This window comes from Amblyraja radiata, chromosome 15 (assembly GCF_010909765.2).
Source record: "Amblyraja radiata isolate CabotCenter1 chromosome 15, sAmbRad1.1.pri, whole genome shotgun sequence".
In the NCBI taxonomy this organism is placed as follows: domain Eukaryota; kingdom Metazoa; phylum Chordata; class Chondrichthyes; order Rajiformes; family Rajidae; genus Amblyraja; species Amblyraja radiata.
The window spans coordinates 26,053,790-26,080,310 of record NC_045970.1 but is presented as its reverse complement, the minus strand read 5'-3'; the positions used below and the strand labels follow the sequence as shown (position 1 = coordinate 26,080,310).

At 38.6% G+C, this 26,521-nt stretch overlaps 1 protein-coding gene across 4 annotated transcripts in view; it reads right to left on the bottom strand.

Moving 5' to 3' along the window:
• vti1a (vesicle transport through interaction with t-SNAREs 1A) overlaps positions 1–26,521 on the bottom strand; it is a 329,248-nt gene that overhangs the window by 135,803 nt on the left and 166,924 nt on the right. For 2 of the 4 annotated variants that reach the window (XM_033033856.1, XM_033033857.1), the window contains 2 exons: positions 19,638–19,708; positions 17,991–18,063 (listed from right to left, as the gene is read on the bottom strand). In XM_033033856.1, the coding sequence (XP_032889747.1) occupies positions 17,998–18,063; positions 19,638–19,708 (137 nt within the window). In that variant the 3' untranslated portion in view covers positions 17,991–17,997. The remainder of the gene's footprint in view (positions 1–17,990; positions 18,064–19,637; positions 19,709–26,521) is intronic. The other 2 variants (XM_033033854.1, XM_033033855.1) reach the window with 1 other exon arrangement.

Below are 26,521 nucleotides of genomic sequence, written 5' to 3'. Positions count from 1 at the left end.
AAAATTTTACTCGAGGGGCGAAAGATACAAAGAAATTAAAAGTGTTGCAATTAACCAATTGGGTTATTTCTAGCCATACCCTGCATCACATTCCTCAAAAAGGTTTCAAAACATTTCAAATAAAATTAAATGCTTTGATGTAATACACAAAAATACAGGAATCATTATGCATGCACGACTACAAATACCAATGAGATCAAATTAAACTGTTGTGTGAATCAGAAAAAAATCTGGGTGATATGCTGCATAAAAACTAGGCTGATAATCTGCATGAAAAATTGGCGATTCAAATTATATCATGGGATTCTAAATACCTACTTGGGCCATCAACTTAAGAAGTGAATCCATGGTTTCTGTATGTTATTTGAATATTAAATAACTTTTTATGAAGTTAAACGACGTGGTCATCACTGCTTCATACATGGTGTCAGAAGTGGGAAACAGGTCCTAGAAAAATCCAGCCGAGCCGGGTGTCATGCTGTTGCACACAACACAGGACTTCATTCTCTGGTGTATGCTGTCACCTATCCAGGTTCTCCAGAGATGCTGCCTGACCTGCTGAGTTACCACAGCATTTTCTGTACTTTTGTATTTCATAATAGAATTGGAATGCAACACATAAAGAAAATGGCTCCAAATTGATTAGAATCAACATTAAATGGTCAGCAACTTTAATTTAATAAAGCCAGATTTGAAAGGAATATTTCATTAAATACAGTGAATACTATTTCAATTAAATGACAATCAAAATTTCCTCGCATCATTTATGTTTTTTCAACCTAATCAAGTTTTTTCAAAAAGGTACTGGGTTGAACTGATTAGTCATAACATCAGCATCTGTTTTGCATGTTTCATTAGCGTAAAAGCAAACAAAATCTGGTGACATTCATATCGGCTTTGGCAGCTACGTGAAAATCATTGAATCTATAATTTCAAAAGGAAACACATCTTTTCAACACAAAATTGCATTTGAAAATCTGATGATTCACTCAGCATTACATTTGGATTCACAAAAAGAGTCACAGCAGGGGGCAGTCATCTGAATTTTATCAGACATCATTTAAGATTACACAGTATTAGGCACTGATAGTGCGAAGTTTTTCAGATAGAATTTGGTCAGGAACCTCAGTGTACCATTTAAATAATGATAAGAAACTGTTTCTCTTCTTACTGCTCATAATTTTCTCTGCTGCATAAAAGATCACCATCTAAACCAGGGAGGAACGAGAAGAATGACCAAAGTATGGGAAAGGAAATAAACCATAAATTTAAAAACAAATTGCTTGACTAGCCAAAAACAAACTGGAAGATCTCAGCAAGACAAGCAGCATCTGTGGAGGCAAAGGGACAGTCTACCTTTCAGCTTGAAAACCTGCATCATGAATCCGAACAAATATCGAAAGTAAAATAATTTCTCAGTACAAGAAGGAAGGTTTAAATAATGATATATATAGGTTAAAATAAATAAATGAAAATATTGAACAAAATAAATAAAGCAATATGCATCAATAGATTTTTTGTCATTACTATATTTGTTTAGAATAACTACACACTCGCTGACATGATAAAGCCTTGATAACTGGTCTCCTTCATTCATCCATTAGATTTTAGTCATCTATTATGTTAATAACAATTAATGAAGTTAAAAGAAAACTCAAAATATATTATTGTAACAGGATGAAAGCTTTGTATTGTGGCACAACATAAAAGTAACTACTACAAACCACTTCAACAGTTTATATTAAAAACAGAATTTAAGAATGTTTGCAAATAATCTTGCATTTGAGTTTCAGTTTAAGTATGCATATATGTTTTAATTCCACTCTTCCTTGGAGATGTTATCCATAATGTAATGTACAACAGGATCAGAACCTTTTTGTTAGTTAGAAAACTATTCCAATATAACCTAGCAGCACTAGAGTCAAGGTAAAGATATCTTTAGATATTCATCGCAATACTCGGTATGGCACGTAGATTAATCTCAATTTGAGACTGAGCTCATGTTCGGGGCCTACTTAATTACCCTTACAATTTGAATTATCAAGTATTTTCAGCCTAAAACCCTCACATTCATCAATTCAGACAGAATTTCAAGAACTTTTTTAAATCACCCTGTCTGTATGGAGTTTGTACGTTCTCCCCGTGATCTGCGTGGGTTTTCTCCAAGATCTTCGGTTTCCTCCCACACTCCAAAGCCATACAGGTTTTATTATTTGTCTTGCATTCAGCTAACCAGTCAACAGCCTTATCCATCAGAACTATATAGGTGTACACAAAATATCCATGTCAACTCCACTCAGTCAGTTTCCTGTCTATGAAATGTATTTTTCTCTTCTTTTACGAATAACTCTTTTATTGTTTTACACTTCACCAAAATAGTTTTAGATTTGTCTTACAGTGCCAATAAATTTGCCACTCTCTGTCTTTGTGAGATAAATAGAATTGTATAAAACCAATGATGATTACATTGAAAGTGCTGCAAAGAAGTCCATAAACATCATTTTCATAATAGCGCAAAATTATTACATCACAGGAGGCCATTCAGCCCATCTAAATTATGCCAACTCCAGGAAGAGAAATCCCTTTGTTCATGATTCAGTATATAATTCTCTAAAATATTTAGCAAAATGTGGTAAGTTGGTCACTAAACATTTTTGACAACAAAAGTAAAATTTGAACAGCATCGTTCCTTTATTACATAAACCTAGCAATGGTTTAAATTTCATAAAAGAATATAGTTCCATAACAGAAGTTTTATCCAAATTGTTGATGGAAAATTACAATGTCTACAATTTAAATACATCGTGAGCTCCAAATCCCTTCATTCAGAAATATGTTTTGGTATTGAAAGATGGCATCAAAAATTCCCTAAGTATAGAATTGTTGATGCTGAATAAAGCCCTAGGCCTATACTACCACAACAGTGCAGTATATTTTAAACTTGACGCCCAGGAGTAATGTAGTAGATTTTAAACTAGTTACCCAAGTGTAATGTTAGCATTTTCCATGCATTGTGTTTAGGCTGCAAAATTCCCATTTACATTGATTGCAAAATATTTTGGTGCTGACATAGGTTTGCAAATGATCATCAACTTGACATTAGCTTCCTTATAATTTAAAAGAGACCAGGAAGCTGCAAAGATAATTCTACAGGAGTCATAAAATGACAAAAATGTACTGATACGATTCTAGAGTTGCAACATTCAACCTGAAAAATATTAATAATATCTTTTGTAGTGGAATGTGATCAACTATACTATAAGCAGTTTGCTTCCAAGAAATTAAGTACCAAAATGTTTTGAAATAAATGCTAATGGAAATTCGGCACCCCATGGAAAATGCTAACATTACACTTGGGTAACTAGTTTAAAATCTACTACATTGCTGTGGTAATATGGATCAGAGCTTTACTTTGTATCTGGCAATGCTATACTAAATGTAGATACCTCTGAAACCATCTCTCAACAATAAAACCAGAACAATCATCCACTACTTACAATTATATTCCTCACTCTCATAACCATGGAAAAAATGTTCGCCCTTTCAAAATAAAACCAAGTTACAAGGAGATCATGTTTATGGGCATTGCAATAGGCATAAAGACATTTTCAATACATGTTCTAAAAGGTGTACTGACTTCTGCATACAGATTAAACCAGGTGTATATTATTGCTACTGTAGATCACTAAAATCAGACATTTATGCTACAAAAGCCATCACTATGCTCTTCATTTGTTCTTACCAGTGATCCAGAATCCACAATACAATTGAAATTCAAAACATTAATGAGTCAAGACATATATTTGAGGCCGCTGCGTATACCACGAACACAACTTTACGCACACTATTATTTTCAATTACATGCATCCAATTCTACCTGCATTTTAAACAAGGATATCTAATTATTAACATTTTCTAGTCATTTGGCACTAATATACATCATGAATCATTGATGTCTGATCTATAGTCTGCCGTTTTATCACCAAAACTGCATATACTATTGTAGTATAATATTTAATTCTACTCTTACAGTGTATATAATAATATTTAAATCTACATCTTTGTCGAAGATTAGTATAACAATTTTAGTATTGTAAGATAACAAGCATCTTCCACTTTCTGCAAGTATAGCGAAGGATTTTTCAGTACAAGCATTTTCAAACTCACTTTTTGTCTCAATGTTTAAAACATTCTTGGAGTATATTCAAGAAGGGCAATTCCTTTCAGGAACAAGGGATTAAAATAAATATAATGCACGGAACATAATAAGCATCTCCCTATTTCAAATGTACCACTTTAATTTATAAACTTCATTACGCATTTTATAGAGATTGGTATGTGCTGAAATGTGTGTTCTAATCCACGCATTTAGAGACAGATTAAATGTGTAAACATTTACAAAGGTCCACTGCACACTTAATTTAGAAAGCAGGATCCACCATATCTAACGGGTACATTTTGTTCCTGAGGCATAGCACAGCCTTCAGGTTGTTTGTGCAATACAATTCTAATGGCAGCTAACCAATGAAGGCCTCACAACAGTCTTCACAAGAGGTATAATAACATTATTTGTAACATTATATCATATTGCATCAAATATTCTATACTAAACAAATTCTGAGAGAAAACCAAACGTATAATGCTGCCACCCAATCATACAACTTTCCTGAGAGAATTGACATTACCTTCCTGTCATCAGTTTAACTTATTTAAATGACTGTTAAAAAAGTAAGGTTCCATGATTCATTCAACTTTTGAATTGATCAGCTGCAGCACTACTATGTGCATTGCTATAATGCACACTGGTAATGACACAAACTCAATAGGTCTATGAATCAGGAGACAGTGCATCTGTAACACTTTACACAGAGGATGCTTTCTGGTCTCGCATGTGTTTTAGCTGAATGCTTTAAAGAAGAATGAGGAATTGTACTCAGGCGTTTAGAAGTAATTTGGGCAAGCTGTACATTTTCTTACCACTATCTTTTTTAACCATTTATACTTTTTTTTAAATAAACTTCATTAATCTATCACTCCATGTTCACTAAATTGAACTTTCCAAGAATACACTTTAAAGCTATGACATTGACTTTAAAACCATGCACGGGAGACTGACCATCATTACGGTAAGTTCAACATCACCAAAAGTCATATTCTATCAAAGGATGTAGGTACCCACTTCGTAATACACAAGTCCATTTTGGAAGAAATAGAAGTTTAAAATGGCTTGAAGCAAAAATTTGTTTAGGGAAGTTAATTCTATCACTAAGTATAATGAATAACACATGTCCCAATCCACTTGATGCCCTAAAGGAACCAGAATTTTGCAACAAAGTTACAAATTAATTTCCCACTGTATTTTCTTATCATTGATCTGCAGGATAAATATCTTCCATCGACGCTACACAAGAAGCCAATTTACAATGACAAATCTATCCTATAGTTTAGAAAATAAGACGCTTCAGATTTAACAGGCAATTTTAAAAGGTTACAATGTTTTTCGCTTGCCCTTGTCTAACTAAATTACTATAAAATCTGTACAAACAAACTACTCATGGATGGTTCGTTTCTATTGAAAATTATTATAAATACTTTCAGAAGCAAATTTGAGACATGTCAAGCATAAATGCGGTAAAAATATGCCAGTATGGAGTATCATAAATCCTGATTTGATTTGGGCAACCTAAAAACAAATATATTCTCATGGACCACATTTTTCTAAATGCTATGTCTGATTAAGCTATGCCATTAAGTGACAGCTGAGTTCAAGCTGAACTTTAACATTAATATGATATTATTTAAATGACTTCACGTTATTTTTGCACAAAAAATGATGAATGATTTGTCGACACCCCAAATGACATAATGCAGGCAGACCATTTAATGAGTTTTGACAAAATGGAGACATATGCAGAATATTTGTTACTGAGACAGTCATTGTGGGCCTTTGGCAGCATTTGTTTTTGATTGTCTGCAGGCATTGAAGCATCTATTTCAATTCCTACTTCCTTTTCCTCTGAATTTTGAATCTAACTAATGTCATTTTTAAAGCATTTACATTTTACTCTTAATCAGTTTTTTCTAAGTTACGGTTCGTAAACAGAATTGTGAGGTTTCTGTTAAACTGAAGCCATGACAATCAGTAGAGTAAATCTTTGTCAGCAGTTGTTTGCAATGGGAACACATTGTAGTGAGATTACTTAAATAAAATAGAAAGCTGACAGATTTAACCCCGTCAGTATTACTCTCATATCAATGGACAACCTGTTTACAGTTTGAAGGCACAATTCACTTCATTTTCAATTTATTTAATCTATTTGATTTTTTTAGTTCGTGCTTTTGACCGTAGTTTTGTCTACCATCACCAAAGAATGCAGTATCCCACAATAATCTTCAATCTAACGGTAACATAAAATGGTCTAAAAGTGGCATCTCGTCTCAATAAAAGCAGCACATTTGTCCCAATATGCATTTCCAAATGAATATCATAACAGAGCCAGTTTTGTTTAATTTAATGTCATATAGCATGCATGAGCTTCTGGTCTTTAGAGTTAATATTTTAGTAGATAAAGTGGGTGCTGTAGTAGAGCACATTACATATAAATGTGGATGAAAATTCCTCCTGGAAATCATTAAAAAATTGCTGTGTGGATTATGAAAGTGGCCAGATTGCCTAAATTACCTTGAAACAATGGGCCAATTCTCTCAAAATGTTCAGAAAACACATGTTTGGCAACATAGCCTTTTTAGTCTCCCCTCCCCCAAAACTGGGACATCCCACATAGCAGCTCAGACAAAACTAATGCGATTTACATGCTTTGGGAAGAGATTTAAGAAGGTTGAGTTTTGGTTTAGTTGGAAATTAAATCCAATCATGGGAGTTATGAAAGAAGCATTTTAATACTATAGTTGGGAGTGAATATATAGAATATCTATACAGAAAGGAGTGAATCCAACAAGTCTAAGTACTTAAGTAATTCATTCTGATTGTACACACCAGCCCTCTTCATGCAAAACTCTTAGAGATTTGTTGAGCATTTCACGTCACTAAGTAAAGTGCAACATTTCACATATATTGTATGGAAGGTCAGACTGCTGGCAAAAGATTTATATTTATTTGTATAATTTCTTCTTAACAATTGCAGCATCCTTAACTTTTAAAATCCAAGTTTGTGTTTGATTGGCTGAATAATTCCAATTTTAATCAGACACAGGTTGGCACAGTGGATGGGAAGAGTGCTCTGGTCACACGGTTTTTCATCAGGTCTCATTTGAAAACAGCAGATGAGCAACCAACTTGAGTTGCACCACTTACAAACTGCTTGTTGTTGGAGGATTTGGGGTGCTACAGGGGAGCTGCACTTAAATGTGTAGGAAAGACCTGCAAATTCTGGTTTGAAGTCTGAAGAAGGGTCGCAACCCAAAATGTCACCCATTCCTTCTCTCCAGAGATGCTGCCTATCCCGCTGAGTTACTCCAGCATTTTATGCCTACCTAGGCTGCACTTAAAAGCAGATTATGATCTTGGAAAATATTATGTCGGTTGATTTGTTACTTTTTCAGCATATGTACTTTGCTGGCAAAGCCAGCATTTATTTCTTTACCTTAAATGCCCTGCGAAAGTGGTGATGAACTGCCTTCTTGAGGTTCTTCGGTGACTGATGGGGAGTGACAGTACTGATGGGGAGTGCCACGATTTAGACCCAACAATTGTGAAGGAATAGCGACATATTTCTAAGTAAGGATGCTATGGAGGGCAACCTTCAGATGGTGATGCTCGTGTGTACCTGATGCTTGTGCTTTTTTACCACTAAGAAAGAGGTTCACAAGTTTGGAAGCTGTTGTCAGAATAAACTAGGTGAGCAACTGCAGTGCTTTTTGCATATAGTTTGCTGTTGGAGGAGGGAATGAATGGTTATGGTAGTCCATCAGGTAGGCTGCTTTGTCCTGGATGTGTAATGTTATTGAATGCCACCGGAGATGTACTCATCCAAGCAATTGGAGAATATTCGATTATGATCCTGATTGATGCCATATTGATGATGGAAGATGATCAGTGGGAATTAATATAAAGTTGTACAGGCATTGAAACATCACTTAAAACCGTTTCATTCTCCTACTTCAGGGCCTGTCCCACTGCGGCGACCTAATTTGCGAGTTTAGAATAGTTTGCACTCAACTCAAACTTGCAGCATGGTTGACACGTGGTCCTAGGAGATCACTGTAACTCTCCTTCATGCTCGAGGGAAGTTCCCGCATACTCGCGGCCTCAGTTTTGTCGAGGATAAATTTGTCGGCATGGTTCTTTTGAACTCGTAGTGCAGTGGAGTGGGGTCGCTAGGCAGTCGAGGTAGCCGTAGGCGATCTCATTTTAATTGGCTCATTGTAGTTTTCAGAACCAAGGAAAACCAACTCTGGCTTCAAAAATGTGTCTCCACGCCTTCTCCTCCCTTTCTCCCCCGTTCTCTCCCCCCCCCCCCCCCTCCTTCCACACTCTCTGAAGGACTACCATACATCGTGCCAGCTGTCTTTTACCTTCCTGTTCATCGTGGGTATGAATTTTAGACAGCGCTCCCCTGCTTTCCCTGGCCCCCGCCTTTGCGATGTGTTTGTGTGTGTTGACGGTCGATCCAGCTCACGGTTTAATCGCTGACGGTCGATTCAGCTCAAGGTTTTTCAGGCGAGTGCCCTCGAGCTTGAAGGTCGAAGACAGTCGCTGAAAAGTCGTGTTAGTGGGACAGGCCCTTTGTTCCTGGAGGTGCTCCTCAAATTTAATGTAAAATTGGAAACCATCTTTTCACAGTAAAAATAAGTCAGTCAAAACATTCACCAGCTATGAACACTGGAGGCTGAGCAGATCAATGTCAGTACCATTTTAGAAAATCCTGATTGCAATATTGAATGATGCAAGACCTCAACAAAACCATCAAGACAATACTTTATTTACCATTACTGCTGATGTTTATGGGTCACAGAATCAGACTTCTTCAGATCTAACATCATCACTTCCAATTATGAATCCTTCCAATCAAATCAGACTTGAACATTTCCCTGCAAAGTCTTCAATTCGCACCAATAATTTTTCTTGGTGCCTTCCCAACTATTGCTTACTCTCGTATCGAAGCTTTTTATACCATAGTACAATGTCACGTACATTATCATCAAGCATTAAAAAAGGATAGATGATTCTGGCAAAATAAACCAAATGTAAAAGCCAAATTCAATGGGGTTTGGCAACTCAGGTTGGATGTATTCCAGGGATTTTTCTAGAGTGAGTCCCACCATTAAGCTCTCCTCATAGCCAGCTTCCCTATCTCACTTACAACATTTTTATAGATCGTAATAGTATATAGAAAACATATCTTTATTAAACAATGGATTTGATGTTTTTTTAACCACCGTGTCCCTGAGATTACTTCTTAAGTCTTTACAGACCCAGCCAATCATGGAGGGTTAACAATCCTAGTGGAAGTACAAAGACACAGCCTCGGAGCAGGTGCAGTTATGCAACACGAATAAAAAGAAATCTTCCAGGGTAACAGCACTTTTGGCCCTTGGCCAATCTCAAAACTAGAGCCTACCCCATAAACACTAACCCATCTGAGCCAGACTAATCTTAGCCTCAAGCTCCCAATGGTTTCCAACCATGAACATCTCAAAGAATCTCAAATGGGCCACAGCAGCCTTCCAGCTTTTATGCTGGAAACACTCTGGGCACATCTTGTGGAAAACACAGAAGGTTATAGAGCATACAAGAAATGTACTATTAACTAAGACAGGGTGATAACTGGTGCATACACATTTGTGTAAGTCAGCAAAATGATGAAGCTCATTAAAATCATCTTGTGCAGACAAGGTTCTTCTTGTAGATTATGTCACTGCCATTTTCATCAATGTTGCTAATTTGGACACGCATTTTATTCTAAATCGAAAAATAATAGTCTATGATTGAACACCATGGCAGGGCAACAAAGTTTGTTTCAATAAAATACTCTTCAAATGCTTCTGACTGGCTCTAGCCAAGTGTTGTAGTCAGACTGTGGTCATATCTTAATCTTGCCAAGGATACTATTCAATAATGACTCAAAGGATTGTCCCAGTTGTATTATGTAAAATACAGCGCCTGTGTAGCTCACCATCACATTAGCATTTTCTGTAGTCAGTATCACAGAAAATGATTGGACCTGGCTGATGAAACTGCTGATGAAGAACTTCAAAAGCCTGCTTGATAAAGATTAATGTGCGCTCCATAAAGTTTGGGACAAAGACCCATCATTTATTTATTTGCCTCTGTACTCCACATGTGGTTAAACTGCACATAGTCAGATTTTACTAAAGGCCCTTTTTATACATTTTGGTTTCACCATGTAGAAATTACAGCAGTGTTTATACATAGTCCCCCCATTTCAGGGCACCGTAATGTTTGGGACACAGCATTGTCATGTAAATGAAAGTAGTCATATTTAGTATTTTGTAGCATACCCTTTGCATGCAATGACTGCTTGAAGTCTGTGATTCATGGACATCACCATTTGCTGGGTGTCTTCTCTGGTGATGCTCTGTTAGGTCTGTATTACAGCCATCTTTAGCTTAAGCTTATTTTGGGGGCTAGTCCCCTTCAGTTTTTTCTTCAGCATATAAAAGTCATGCTCAATTGGGTTCCGATCGGGTGATTGACTTGGCCACTCAAAAATTTACAATTTTTTAGCTTTGAAAAACTCCTTTGTTGTTTTCGCAGCATGTTTGGGATCATTGTCTTGCTGTACAATGAACTGCCGGCCATTGAGTTTTGAGGCATTTGTTTGAACTTGAGCAGATAGGATGTGTCTATACACTTCAGAATTCATTATGCTATTACCATCAGCAGTTGTATCATCAATGAAGATAAGTGAGCCAGTACCTTCAGCAGCCATACATGCCCAGGCCATAACACCCACACCACTGTGTTTCACAGGTGAGGTGGTATGCTATGGATCTTGGGCAGTTCCTTCTCTCCACCATACATTGCTCTTGCCATCACTGATATAAGTTAATCTTTGTCGCATCTGTCTACAAGACCATTTTTCCAGAACTGTGGTTGCTCTTTAAAGTACTCCTTGGCAAACTGTAACCTAGCCATCCTATTTTTGCAGCTAACCAATGTAGCTGGTGTAGCTTGCAGTGTAGCCTCTGTATTTCTGTTCATGAAGTCTTCAGCAGACAGTGGTCATTGACAAATTCACACTTGACTCCTGAAGAGTGATTCTGATCTGTCGGACAGGTGTTTGGGGATTTTTCTTTATTATGGAGAGAATTCTTCTGTCATCAGCTGTGGAGGTCTTCCTTGGCCTGCCAGTCCCTTTGACATTAGCAGACTCACCAGTGCTCTCTTTTTTCATAATGATGTTCCAAACAGTTGATTTTGGTAAGCCTCATGTTTGGCATATGTCTCTAATGAGGCGATTTTTCAGCGGACTGCCGGCGACTATCAGAGTGGAACACACACACACACACACACACAAACAAACACATCACTTCCTTCACCAGCCCATTATGCAGGCGGGGGACAGGGCAAGCGGGGAAAGCGCTGTTTAAAAAATTTGCACGATGCAAAGCCAAGGTGAAACAGACACACACCACGATGAACAGGAAGGTTGGCGCTGTAAAAGGACGGCTAAGCACAGTGTACGGTAAGTTCGTTAAAAGAGGGGGGAGAGAGGGAGGGGAGAGGGGGGAGCCAACTTTTAACAAGCCAGAGTCTCCTGCAATCGCCTAAAATGTCGCCTAAGTGGGACAGGCCCATAACAGTTTTATTCTTGTTTCTCAGTCTCATAATGGCTTCCTTGACTTTCATTGGCACAACTTTGGTCCTCATGTTGAAAAACAGCAATAAGTTTCCAAAGATGATGGAAAGACTGGAGGAAAGACTAGGTGCTGAGAGCTCTCTTATACAGTGCATTCCGAAAGTATTCAGACCCCTTCATTATTTCCACATTTTGTCACGTTACAGCCTTATTCTAAAATGGATTAAGTTCTTTTTTTTAAATTATCAATCTACACACAATACCCCATAATAAAAAAGCGAAAACAGGTGTTTAGAAATTTTTGCAAAGTAATTAAAAAGAAATAACTGAAATATTACATTTACATAAGTATTCAGACCCTTTACTCAATACTTTGTCGAGGCACCTTTGGCAGCGATTGCAGCCTCAAGTCTTCTTGGGTATGACGCTACAAGCTTGGCACACCTGTATTTGGGTAATTTCTCCCATTCTTCTCTGCAGATCCTCTTAAGCTCTGTCAGGTTGGATGGGGAGTGGCGATGCACAGCTATTTTCAGGTCCCTCCAGAGATGTTCAATCGGGTTCAAGTCCAGGCTCTGACTGGGCCACTCAAGGACATTCATAGACTTGTCACGAAGCCACTCCTGCATTGTCTTGACTGTGTGCTTAGGGTCGTTGTCCTGTTGGAAGGTGAACCTCCACCTTTGCATATAGTCCAGAAGTCCAGAACGCTCTGGAGCAGATTTTCATCAAGGATCTCTCTGTATTTTACTCCGTTCATCTTTCTCTCGATCCTGACTAGTCTCCCAGTTCCTGCCGCTGAAAAACATCCCCACAGCATGGTCTGCTATGGTATTGGCCAGGTGATGAGCGGTGCCTGATTTCCTCCAGACGTGACACTTGGCATTCAGGCCAAAGTGTTCAATCTTGGTTTCATCAGACCAGAGCACCAGAGAAAACAACCCTTTTGGCAAACTCCAAGCGGGCTGTCATGTGCCTTTTACTGAGGAGTGGCTTCTGTCCGGCCAATCTACCATCAAGACCTGATTGGTGGAATGCTGCAGATAGAGTTGTCCTTCCGGAAGGTTCTCCCATCTCCACAGAGGAACTGGAGCTCTGTCAGAGTGACCATCGGGTTCTTAGTCACCTCCCTGACCAAGCTCCTTCTCTCTCGATTGCTCAGTTTGGCTGGGCGACCAGCTCTATGAAGTCCTGGTGGTTCCAAAGTTCTTCCATTCAAGAATGACGGAGGCCACTGTGCTCTTCGGAAACTGCAAAGCTGCAGAAATTGTTTTATACCCATCCCCAGATCTGTGTCTCAACACAATCCTGTCTCGGAGGTGTACAGACAATTCCTTCGTCTTCATGACTTGGTTTTTGCTCTGACATTCCACTGTCAACTGTGGGACCTTATGTAAACAGATGTGCGCCTTTCCAAATCATGTCCAATCAATTTAACTTACCACTGGTGGACTCCAACAAGTTGTAGAAACATCTCAAGAATAATCAATGGAAACAGGATGAACCGAAGCTCAATTTCGAGTGTCATAGTAAAGGGTCTGAATACTTATGTAAATGTGATATTTCAGTTATTTCTTTTCAATTACTTTGCAAAAATTTCTAAACACCTGTTTTTGCTTCTTTATTCTGGGGTATTGTGCGTAGATTAATGATTAAAAAATGAATTTAATCCATTTTAAAATAAGGCTGTAACATAACAAAATGTGGAAAAAATGAAGGGGGTCTGAATACTTTCTGAATGCACCGTACCTGCATTAAGGAGGCAATTAAACACACATGAGCAATTACAAACGCCTGTGAAGCCATGTCCCAAACATTATGGTGCCCTGAAATGGGGGACTGTGTGTAAACATAGCTGTAATTTCTACACGGTGAAACCAAAATGTATAAAAATGGCCTTTAATAATATCTGACAATGTACACTTTAACGACATGTGATTTTTTTCTATTACAAATCTCAAATTGTGTAGTAGAGAGGCAAATAAATAAATTATGGGTCTTTGTCCCAAACATTATGGAGGGCACTGTACATCTGAGGCATCATTCTAGCAGCAGCAGAGTCTGACAGTCAAATGTAGGCTTCTGAGAAAGTTTAGCGATAAGACTTCTTCACATTCACTCTATCTAGGCCTGATACTATTTTGTAAGTTTCAATGAGGGGCCCCCTCATCCTTCTAAACTCCAGCGAGAACAGACCCAGTGCCCAGTGCTCATGATATGTTAACCCAATCATTCCAGGGATCCAGGGATTTTCATAAACCTCTGCTGGACCATCTCCAATGCCAGCACATCCTCCCTCAGATAAGGGGCGCAAAACTGTTCACAATACTCCAAATGCGGTCTGACCAGTGCCTTGGAGCACAAGAGGATGAAGGTTGATCTAATAGAAGTGTACAAAATTATGAGGGGAATAAATCGGGTAGACGCACAGAGTTTCTTGTCCAGAGTCGGAATCGAGAACCAGAGGGCATAGGTTTAAGGTGAGGGAAGAAAGATTTAATAGGAACCTGAGGAGTAACTTTTTCACACAAAGGTGTATGGAACGTGTTGCCTGGAGGAGGCATGTACTGGAGAAACATTTAGACAGGTACATGGATAGGCTAGGTTTAGAGGGATATGGGCAAAACGTAGGCAGGTGGGACAATTGTAGATGGGACGGGTTGATCAGAGTGGGCAGGTCAGAGTGAGAGGGGGATGGAGATTTAATGTTACCCATATGGACTGAATGAAGTGTTTCTCTCTTGATAGATACTGCCTAATGTGCATTTTCTGCTTGTATTTCTGAAATCCATCATCTGCAGTATTTCATGTCCACACTTGTATGACAGCTTATGGATGATCACACGACACATCATATAATAAAGAATATAAGTCTTTATTGTGGGCGGGGGGGGGACGGGACAATGAAGCCCTCTCGGGGCAGCGAACCATTGGCAGCCCCGCCTGCCGTCTGTTTTTTCGTCTTTAAAAAAAATTGTTATTGTGTTTTATAAGTTTGTGTAAATGTTCTCCGGTTTGTTTTATGTGGGGGGAGGGGGGGGGATATAAGATATAATTGAGGTGAGGCTGAGACCCGCCCCACCAGTCTCAGTGCACCTGCACCAGTGTTTACTGAGGCAGACGTATGAATGGTCTTCCTGCGGTGGCCTCAATAGGCCTGACTTTGGGGTGAACATGGGGTGGGGACTGGACATTGTGCCTTCCCCCACAGTGGTATCCACTGTGGGGGGATGATTTTTTTGTCTAATTGTAGTCCTGTAGGTCTGTGTCCAAGATGGCTGCCGTGAAGGGAGAGTGGACGCTGGCGCGCTTTGGCTGCCGCTGCTCTCTTTTCACACTGTGTTTTTGATTTTCTGTTTTTGGATTGAATTCTGTTTTTAATTTGTGTCACTGTGATGTCTTTAATTACTTGTTTTATTCCGATTATATGTTTTATTTCGATTACTATGTAAGGTGTCCTTGAGATGTATGAAAGGCGCCCATTAAATAAAATTTATTATTATTATTATTATTCCTGAGAGCGATTCCACGAAAAGCAACCGGTTCGGATGGAGTTTCTGGCCACATCCTCAGGGCCTATGCAGATCAGCTGCCAGAGATAGTCACAGACATCTTTAATTTCTCACAACGCCAATCTGAGGTCCGTACCTGTTTCAAAAAGACTACTATCATCCCGGCACAAAACAAAATTGATTGGGGATGATAAGCCATGATCACATTGAATGGCGGTGCTGGCTCGAAGGGCCGAATGGCCTACTCCTGCACCTATTGTCTATTGTTTATAAAAGTAAGATAGTGTGCATTAAAGACTTTTGCCCAGTCGCTCTGACAGACTGGTGATGGCACACATTAACTCCACCCTCCCAACAGTCTTCGTCCACTGCAGTTTGCTTATCGTCACAACAGGTCCACAAGATTTGCTTGTATTCCTGGTCCTCAACTCATCTCTGGAACATACAGACAATAAGGACTCCTACATTAAACTCCTATTTGTCAACTATAGCTTTACCATCAACACCATAATCTAATCCAAATTCATCTCCAAACTCCTTGATCTAGGAATCAACACCACCCACTGCCAGTGGATTCTCAACTTTCTGATCTCCTCCTCCTTGATGATTCTCAATACCGGTGCCTCGCAAGGATACATTCTCAGTCCTCTACTCCTTGTACACCATGATAGTGCAGCCAAATTTGGCTTTAACTCCATCTAAAAGTTTGCAGATGACACCAGTGGGACGGATCACGAACAATGATCAGACGGAGTAGAGGAAAGAGATCGAGAGCTTTGTAACATTGTGTCAGGACAATTATATCTTCCTCAATGTGATTAAGACAAAGTAGCTAGTTATCGACATCAGGAAGTATGGTGGAGTGGACGCCTCAATCAATATCAATGAGTGGAGACGGTTCGAGCGCTTCAATCAAGTTCCTGGAAATTTATATTACCTATAATCTGTCGTGGACCAACCACATTGATGCAACAGCCTAGAAGACACATTAATATCTCTACTTCCTGAGTGAGGAAATTCAGCATGCCTCCAATGTCTCTTTCAAGCTTCTACAGATGCACCACAGAATGCATACTGTCGAGTTGCATCCCAGCTTGGTTTGGGTACAGCTTTGCCCAAGACGGCAAGAGATTGTAGGGAGTTGTAGATATAGCCGAGTCCATCACAGAGACCAGACTTCCTACAATTGACTCCATCTCCACTTTACTGTGCTTCAGAAACGCAGCCAACATAATTAAAGACTTGTCCCACCCCAGTTATTCCTACTTTTCCCTGCTCCCGTGCAGCTGAAGGTACAGAAGTTTGAAAGCTTGAGAGCAGGAAATGGTTCTTCCCCTCTGTTATCAGGCTTCTGAACAGTTCTTCCATAAGCTAGGATGCTGTAATATTCACGTCTACCTATTGTGGATATTGGACTTTGTCTATAGCACCTCCTGTTTGCTTCTTTCTTACAGTTTTGCTTTTCACCTAATTCTTGTGATATCCAGTGATGTGCTTTAAGGAATCCATTAATTATTTCGCTGAAGGTCTTCACTATCTTTGCAAAAGAATAAAGACTCAAAGATCCATGAATCCAGATAAATTTGACTGAAGCACCCCGAGTCTATCCAGAGAAATCTGACAAAAGCACTCTATGAGTCTAACCAGAGTGATTTGCCTGAAGGACTCCACAAGTCTAGCCCGTGATTTGCCAAAGGGACTTCAGTCATCTTTCTCAAATGATTTGCCAGAAGCTCCTCACGAAGAAAACCACACTGTCAGAAACCATATTTCGTATTTTGAAAATATCTAAATTGTAAAACAAAGGATTATGCACAGTATCTTTCGAACATCTGTGGCAAAGAGGAATGAATAACATTATGAATGGCCTTTCCCAAAATGTCCCGGCCATCTTTTGTAAATGCAATGAAGATTTAATAGGAGCGAAATGGATGACAAAAGTTGCTTCATTTGACCTCTTATGCATACAATAATGTCTCACCTGTCTTTAACAGGGGCTTCATGCAAGTCAAATTCACTTCTGTGAAGGTACAAAGTCTAAAAACTGACATTACCATTCTTGTCTTCTATTCCTCAATAGTGACTAGTTTCATTTTCCTATGCAAGATGCTCCTAATCAATGCTTGATTACATTATGATCTGATCATTTATTTTTTGTGGATTTATTGTGAAAATTTTTATTGACTATTATTGTAAAAGGTTGGCAGAAGTGAGAGAAAAGACAAATAAAATTAATCCTCCCAAATGCTGCCAGGGTTTAAATCATGATTTTTGATGGCTCTCAGTTACAAATACCATTCTGTACCTTGGCACTATCCAATTTACCAAAAATCAATTAAAAACCAAAACAGAATTAACTATTTAAAAAATTAACAAATCAGTGCTTTAAATTAGAAGAACAGTTTATATCACTGCTACCATAGCCACCAGCTGCAGCATACTCCAGCAATGTTTTTAGTTCAGCTAGCATGAAACAATGCCACCCAATGTGCAATCAGACAATTTATATTTTGTTCTACATGAGATGAGGCTGTGCATACTTTGAACCGCGTGTATTTCGGGGGGGAAAAGCGCAAATGGCAAAACAAGCGCCAAGAAGGAAACGCAGTTCAATTATTTGACACTTCTGCAAAACGAGTACTTCATTCAAGGGAGGGGGAAGATTATTTATAGAAAAAACACAACAGATTCCTACCTTGACCTTACCTTCGCAACATTCCTGTCAAGATCCTGGAGCTCTTACCAAGGTTTGTATCAGTTTCACGCAGCTGAAAGAGAAAATGAGAAACAAAGGTTTACTTGGCAGAACATGACTAAATAATTATTTCATACACAAAAGTTCAACTTTCAAACTGAAAACGGGTCCCCACTGCCAATGAGAAGAATTAATTTTACTCTTTTAAAAGAAAGACACTCATATTGTACCAAGAAATGTATGGCTAGACCAGTACATCAAATAAAAAAAAGCCTTTCTAGTTCCAAGAAAGCAGTGCACTCTCAATATACAAAGCATACTTTTCCTTCTTCACAAATCTAATGTATATTTTCAACAATAGCTGTGTAAAAAAATCTTGTCAGAAGCCAATTTTGATCATTTATATTCTTCATTCAAAAGGACACTAGCTTTAATAAAATTTGGCGAACACGAGCATAGCTTGATACAGTCAAGGTTATGACCTAGAATTCATATCAAAATCTTGATTATGAATTCATTTTTCTAGGAAAATGATAGTTCTCTATTCTACCTTTCTTTTCTAGGGAAAAGCTGATCCCTTTAAGGTATACTCAAGCACAAAAGTGCAGACTCCAATATTTTGGTGAGTCTAAAGCTGGCATGCTGTTTTTGTAATGATCCCTTTTGCTACCTTTGCAGAAATATGCAGTCATAAAAAAACCTATGAACTATGCTCTTGAAGTTAGAATTCTGGAATGAACAGAGAAATAAATTTGCATTTTTTCCCACTCTCATGCGGAATGTATCCGTGAGTTCGAAAAACTGACTGCATAGATTGTTTGACTATAAACTTAAAATACAGTGGCTGATGAAAATCAAAGGTTACGGACAGATCCAGAGATCTGTAACCTACCTGAACAATTTATTGTAGTATTGCATCAATAAGTTATCAAAATTATAGCACAACCAGGATAATTATGTGGGAAGATTAATGAAAGAAAATGCAGCAAAAATTAAAATTCATAGAAATCATGTGAATGATATAATCTTGAATTAAGCAATTTGAGGCCTTTCTATATTATATATAAGATATATGGATTTGAAAAATATTTAAGTTGCAATTAATAAGATACACAAGCAGAACCAACAACTTGACTGGTCAGAATATCTTGAATAAAGATTATATCCCTTGTTCAGTTCACCGTTTAGGAAACAGATAAGGCATGATCATGCACAGGATTTTTTTTTTTGTTATAATGTCCCAAAAAATTGAGCCTCATTGTTTGGGCACTATTTTCAGATCAATGTATTTTTTTCAAATAAACTCCAACTAGCAAAAGCTAGATTACACTTATTAATCTAAAGCTACATGAAGAAAACAGTTAATGCAAGAGTTAAAAGACCATTAGCAACATTAATATTGCTGGTCTTCATTTTAACAGAAATCTTTTTTTAAAAATCTATAAAATCAGTCGATATTTGGAATAAAGGTTAGATTTTTCCATTTGGCAGTTAGTATGTGTTTACCTGTGAACTATTTTATAAGTTTATTTAAGCAAAAAATATGTTCATTGTGGCCCTTAACTTGAAGATCTGATTATTTCGCTCTGTGTTATTTTCTACAGAGATCGACTGAAAGCCCCTTCAGTTGAACAATTACATACTCACTCTTTCCCGAGCTCGTTGAATCTTTTCTTTGTCATGATGGAGGTTCTCCAGAATCTCCTGTCCAATTTGTTCTGTAACCCAAAGATAACAATCACTATAAGTTACACTGCATGTAAAAAGTTGATAAAAAATGAAGCATCAAAATCTCTTCAGTGTGCAAGACAGTGAGACTGAACCTAAACTGAGTCAACAACCTTCAAAACTTCACAGAAATTAAATCATTTTAGTGGCCAACCTCCGCTGCAACCTGAGAAACCAATTTCTGCAGAAACAATAGAAACTGGTGAAACATTGCAAAAAGCAAATTGCCTTCCAAATAATTTTGCAGCAGCTGCGCAGGTCAATTGTATAGAACTGAAAGATTTGGGTAAACATACAATAATATTTGTTGAGAAATCAAATGCAAACTATAAAATGTAAAGCGTATATTTAGTAAGTGCTTCAAATTGCATGCTTCATAATTATTGCTGAATTGCAGAAATGCATATATCTTTCACATTCCATCTAAATAGGTTTATGCAAAGAACTGGCATTTAAAAATAAATTAAATCTTTACAGATATTTTTAAATTAGAGTATTCTGAGAAATCTCTGATCAAATTAAATTTGTTCTTCTCTAAGTTGGGAACAACAAAAGTGAAATGTATAATGATGTTAAAAATGTCTAAAACACATCAACATGTAATCAAAACTTAACAATTAAGAAATATGAAATAAAATCGACAATACTTCCTGTACTGAGTTTGCGAAAGTGTTAAATGTTGAAACTAACAATGACAGATGTAGCTGGATACATTTTTTTTAGATATTTGACTATAAATTGATGTTCCCATTAAGGTATTTCTTCGGTACTGGTTTGTCTCATGGGATTATCAATAGCATAATGCCTCCCCACAGGTTCAATGCATTTTAAGAATTTTATGATAAAAAGAACATACTGAAAAAAATGTTTTAAGATGATCTCGTACACCCTCCCATAGAAAAATAAAAAAGGAAAACAGATGCCATTAAATACTGCTGATTCAAAGCAGGTTGGTTAATTAGATTCTTCTCTGTTTCGTTTGGCTGCCAAGTTGACATCTTCACCTTGGTTCTAATGATTCAATTTATTTCCACCAGCAAATGTGACAATGCCACAGACAGTAATTGAGGGTAAAACATTGTCACTTTGATGAATTGTGTTTTTTCCTCATAGTCAATGACTAGTGAAGTCAATAAACAAGGAAAAGAAGCATGTCCGCTGGAATATCACAAAATGAATTGTTGTCTTGACACATAGGGATCAAAACATCATACATTAATTTCATCCTGGCGTGGGGCACAATGGCATCTGCTTCACTCTGACTGCCCTACACAGATAAATAATTGGGGCTATCATCAATTTTGCAAGAGTTTTTTTTATTCAGTATGCAGCACAACTGACGAACTTTGGCCCTTTTCACAAGGAGAACAGCCACAAGCAGAAAGTGCAGCCACGACATAGATGACAGTAAAACAATACCCCTAAATAACTATATTCAAGGTAACTACAAGCTTGAAGATAAACACTTAAAAGGATAATTTTTACGAGAGAAATAAATAACTTTTTTACCATCTTTAAACAGTTCTATGAAGGATGGTCGGGCTCGCCATCGCTGTGACTGGTCTGAAATAATTCATCCCCTGAATATGAATTAGCACTGGATAATCACAGCATATTTATTACGCATTTCTGTGGTGCTTTCCTCCTGTGAATGCTGTATTATTCATTGCTTCTGCCCTGACCCTGATGCGCTCCTGTTCTGACAAATCATACTTGATTAAGACAAATCTTTATTAGTTAGGTAGTCAACTTCCCCATTTATCATTTGCAAATCTCATTCCCCTTTTCCAAGTGTGTTAAAACTGACTACTGCAATATGGTAGTAGCTGTATAAAATGCTTATTATGGGAAATGAGTACAAATGCAGATGCAAATGTCAACAATGGATGTAAAGGGAGTAGGCTATATATCAATAATTCAAAATAAACATATCAGAAAAAACAGACTTATCTCATGTCAGAACAAGTGGTGATTTTTGATTTTGCTTATATGACAATAAAATATGCAAAGTCAGAACCTATAACAGATTTAACCAGAAAAATCAGAGCAGTCGCCAACAGATTGTGCAACAATACTGAATACATATTTATTTTCCTTCACTATTAACAATATTGATCTTGTGAACCTGGTAAGCACACAGCCGGTCAACAATATATGAAATATTGTTATTTTTTACAGGAGTTAAATGTATTAAATTGAATGGTAAATGTCACTGATGGCTCTGATTTCATATACTGGTACCTGTACTTAATTCATAAATCACTGCAATGTCAAATAATGACCAAATCTTTCAATTTTTACATTAAACAGTTTTTGTTAGCACTCAATAAACTGCTTTACAATGACAGGACGGCACAATGGCACTGCAGTTTCTGCTGCTGCCACACAGCTCCAGCAACTGGACTTTGATCCGGACATCAGGTGCCGTCTGTGTGGATTTAGCACATTCTTCCTGAGACCCTGTGGGTTCCTGCTCAGGTGCTTTGGTTTCCTCCCATGTCCCGAAGATGTGTGGGTAGGTTAATTGGTTATTGTAAACTGTTCCTGCTGTCAGGAGAATCAGGGTCGAGTTGATGGGTATGTGAGAGAGAATACGTTATAGGGAAATAAACAGGTAAATCGGATTGATGGCAATGCTCGTGGAGCTGGCACAGACTGGAGGGGCTGAATGGCCTCTTTGTATGCAGTAAAGATAGGGCACTATGAGAAATATGACAATGAAGTCCATATAAACAAATGTATAAAGTGGGGACAAGGGTGATTGCAGGAGGAAAAAAAGAGCAGGAAATTTATTGCATGAAACAAACTGTTTATTACATTTGATTAAAGTACTATTTCTGCTATCAAATGTAGAATGACACCAACAGTGTGTGATAACATATCTGGACAGGAGATCATCACATGTCTCTAACTGTTAAGGTATTAGACTGTTAAGAGATATCTGGAGAGGGTCAAGAAAGTAATTACATAATAGATAAAGTTTATTTCCCAGATTTCTAATGTTGGCTAATTTTCCTACTGTTGGTCGACATGCAGTTAAGAATGAGTACATATTATCATCTTAACATTTTACACGCATGCACTGAAACTATTTATGTAATGTTGCTCCTTTTCTCCAATTTAATGATTTTCATAGTCTTTACTTAAGGCTAAGATTTAGTTTCGCCCGAGGATTGCAGAGTGGTGTTTGAAGTTTGTTAAGCCATAGGCTTATATTGGATGTTGAGCTGAGTGGTTATTGGTCAAGTTGGATTGCATTTGTTTGTAAATTACAATATGGTGAAATTGAATATTGTTGGAATGATATTCTCCAGTTTTGAACTTAATTACTACCAATGTCAGGTAAATTATATATTTTTCTCATTTTGAACATATTATTTGGAGCTATTTATCAGACCCAAGGAATTAAACACTGGACTATCTATGACAGGACAAATTGCACTTAGCCAATTTGAATAAGCATCAGCATGATGTAGGTCCTTTTCCTAATCCACATGTTTGTCTTTTGTTACAACATTTAAGGAAGAACAAGGCAAAATTCCTTACACAATCACCAATAAATAGTGAACATACACTCTAATTCAGGTTAATTAAATAATTTTCAAGAGTAGTGTCTTCAACTTTAAATTTTACACTATATTGAGTTTCAATTAAATGCAAAAAGGCAGACATTTTAGTTCTTCATAATTATAATTAAGAATTACACCAGAGTAGTTCTATTTGTCTTTCTGATATTAATTTTCTTCTTATGATAAAACAGCATAAACAGAATGTATTGTGTCATCTTCAAAATGAGATGCTTATCAATGAATTTATAAATTTCCCTCATAAAACTTTACTGTCCAAATAAATAGCAAAGTAGAACCTAAAAAAAATAGACATTCCAGTGCAGCTGAGGCAGAAATTAGAGCATTCTTTAAATTGAAATAATTTGGCCAGTAATTCTATCCTTACATGTAAGGAAAACAAAGCACATAATAATAGAAATGTAATGCTCGTCATAAAAATGATAATGATAATGATTCATTGCATACAGATTTTTGGGGAAAAAAGTCTCAATTAACGATTTCCTACTCCAGCACCATATTTAAAGTCGCATATCTAAAATGCATCTTTCAAGTAATTGAACAAACTGAAATAATTTTTGTATTTATGTTATTTTAAATGAACCAAAGTTGCATGCAATGCAGGATGAATAGCAGAAATATCAGCTTCCCATACCTTAAAACGACAAGACAGCTTATTGGAAACTGGGATGGGTAAAGCTCTGGAAAGAATGATGGATATCTTTAGTTGACAGTAACAAAAGATTCAGTGGTCTTCTGTTATTTTCAAGATTTGATCCATGTATTGTTCAGTCAGATCAATTAGTAGGACTGGGTGTTACAATCCCTAAGATTTCATTACAATTGACATTCTTGGGTATGACCACTAGGTGATTTTGCTAACAATCAGACACATCTTCAGTTGTGTACCTCAACGTCACTGGGTGTTTTGGCCTTTTATCACAAGACACCCTCAGTCGAGGCAGGCCCACCACAGGTTGCTTAGACCTGGGTGTGTGTCTTATTGTTAGCCTCTAGATGGTCACGTGGCAGCCCAGACAGCATCTTTCCTCTTCAGCCACAGCCAGTGACTGCTCCGTTCAGTGGCATTGGCAAGTTATTTTATTGCCTCCTTTGTGCCTGGCCTTTGACTCCTACTTCCCTCAGGAGCCTTGCGGTGGAACTGGCTACAAAGCCCCTGCACCCCACCTCCACTGGACACACCTTTACTCTCCAATCTCTCTCCTCTGCCTCTGCTGCAAGGTTTGATTATCAAAGCTTTCATAAGCCTCGTCCACAGCCTCCTCCCATGGGACCGTCAGCTCAATGATGAAAACACGCCGACAGGAGTTGGACCAGAGAACGAGGTCTGGTCGCAGGTTGGTAACTGCGATTTCAACTGGGAACGAAAACCTCTGGCCTAGGTCAACACGCATTTCCCAGTCCCTGGCTGCGTTCAGTGGGCATGAGTTGAGAGGTGAGGGGTTAGTCTTCCGTTTCTCTCCTTCCCGGATGAAGGATGGTATTTGCGGGAATGTTATCTGGGTATTGATAGGCATGGCGTTGGTGGTAACTCTCTTGCACTCGAGTTCAGCGGCCAAACACCTCAGCACCTGGTTGTGTCGCCAGGTGTACCTGCCTTGTGTTAGGCTGGTCTTACAACCGACCAGGATGTGCTTGAGGTTTGCTGGAACTGCACACAGGGGGCAGGCTAGATCCTCTCCCAGCCAAAGATTTAGGTTTGTGGGAGAGGGAAGGACGTCATATGTGGCTCTGATAATGAAGCTCAACTTATTTGACTCCATGGTCCACAGCTCTCGCCATGTGATCTTCCTCCTCTCAATGCCATCCCACGTCATCCAGCGGCCTTGTTTGGCTTGGGATATGGCTTTGGCACACCTGGCTGCTTCTTCCTGGTGGCGCATCTCCTCCACCACCAGGTGCTGACGTTCAGCTGGAGTAGCCTTTTGCCAGGTAGGTTTCATTGCTCCCAGGCCAAAGCCCCCTCGGCCTTGTTGGACATGGCCCACTATGTCCCGGTGTTGGAGGTTAGATTTTGCGTCCAGTACCACTGCTGCTGGAGTCCATTTCTTCCCTGTTGCTCGGGTTGGAGCGACACCTTTTATTATTGGATCCCGCGATTCTGGTAGTGTCATGTCCAGCCTCACTTTGGCACATTTGTATTCCTCCACCAGGCTTGAGACTGGCAGTGACAGAGCTCCATTCCCATAAAGCCCTATGCTTGAGGCATCTCGGTAGCCCAAGCCACTTCCTCACTTGTGAGTTCACCAGTCTCTCCAGCTGGTTGACATGGGATAAAGTGACCTCATAGATGGTAATTGGCCACATGAGTCGGGGCAGTAGACTGAATTGAAGGCACCAAAGCTTCAGCTTCGCTGAAAGAGCAGTGTTGTTGATTTGCTTGAGGCCACTGATTGTATCCTGCCTGAGTTGTTCCACCTGCTCTGCATCCTTGAGGTATGCGGTGTACCATCGCCCGAGGCTTTTGACAGGCTTCTCCAGGACAGTTGGTATGGTCTCGTTATTGATGTGGAACCTTTCGTCAGTGAGCCGGCCTTTGACAATGGAAATACTGCAGGATTTGCTGGGTTTAATCTCCATTCGTGCCCATTTGATGTTTTCCTGGAGTTTATCCAGCAGGCGTTTGGTGCATGCTTTTGTAGTTGTTATTGTGGTCATATCATCCATGTACGCCCTGATTGGAGGAAGGCGCAGCCCACTCTTCAAGCGTTCCCCTCCACCCATCATGATGCTCGAATGATGAGCTCCATTGCCATGATGAAAACCAGTGGGAAAAATGGTACAGCCTGCCAATATGCCTACCTCAAGGTGCTGCCAGGCGGTGGTGTTGTCCTGAGTTGTGACGCAGAACTGGAGGTCCTGGAAGTAAGCTTTTACCAGCTTTGTGATGACCACTGGGACCTGGAAGAAATTAAAAGCTGCCCAAAGAATCTCATGGGGCACCGAACCAAAGGCATTGGCAAGATCTAAGAAAACCACATGCAAATCTCTCTTTTCCTTCTTGGCAGTTTGTATCTGGTGCCAGATGACGTTTGCATGTTCCAGACATCCTGAGAAACCACGTACCCCTGGTTTCTACACTGACGTGTCAATGAAGTTGTTGCTCTGCAAAAATGCCGAGAGTCTTTGGGCTACAACATCAAAGAAGATCTTTCCTTCCACGTTCAGAAGGCTGATCTGGCGGAATTGGCTAATGGTTGAGGAGTTCTTTTCTTT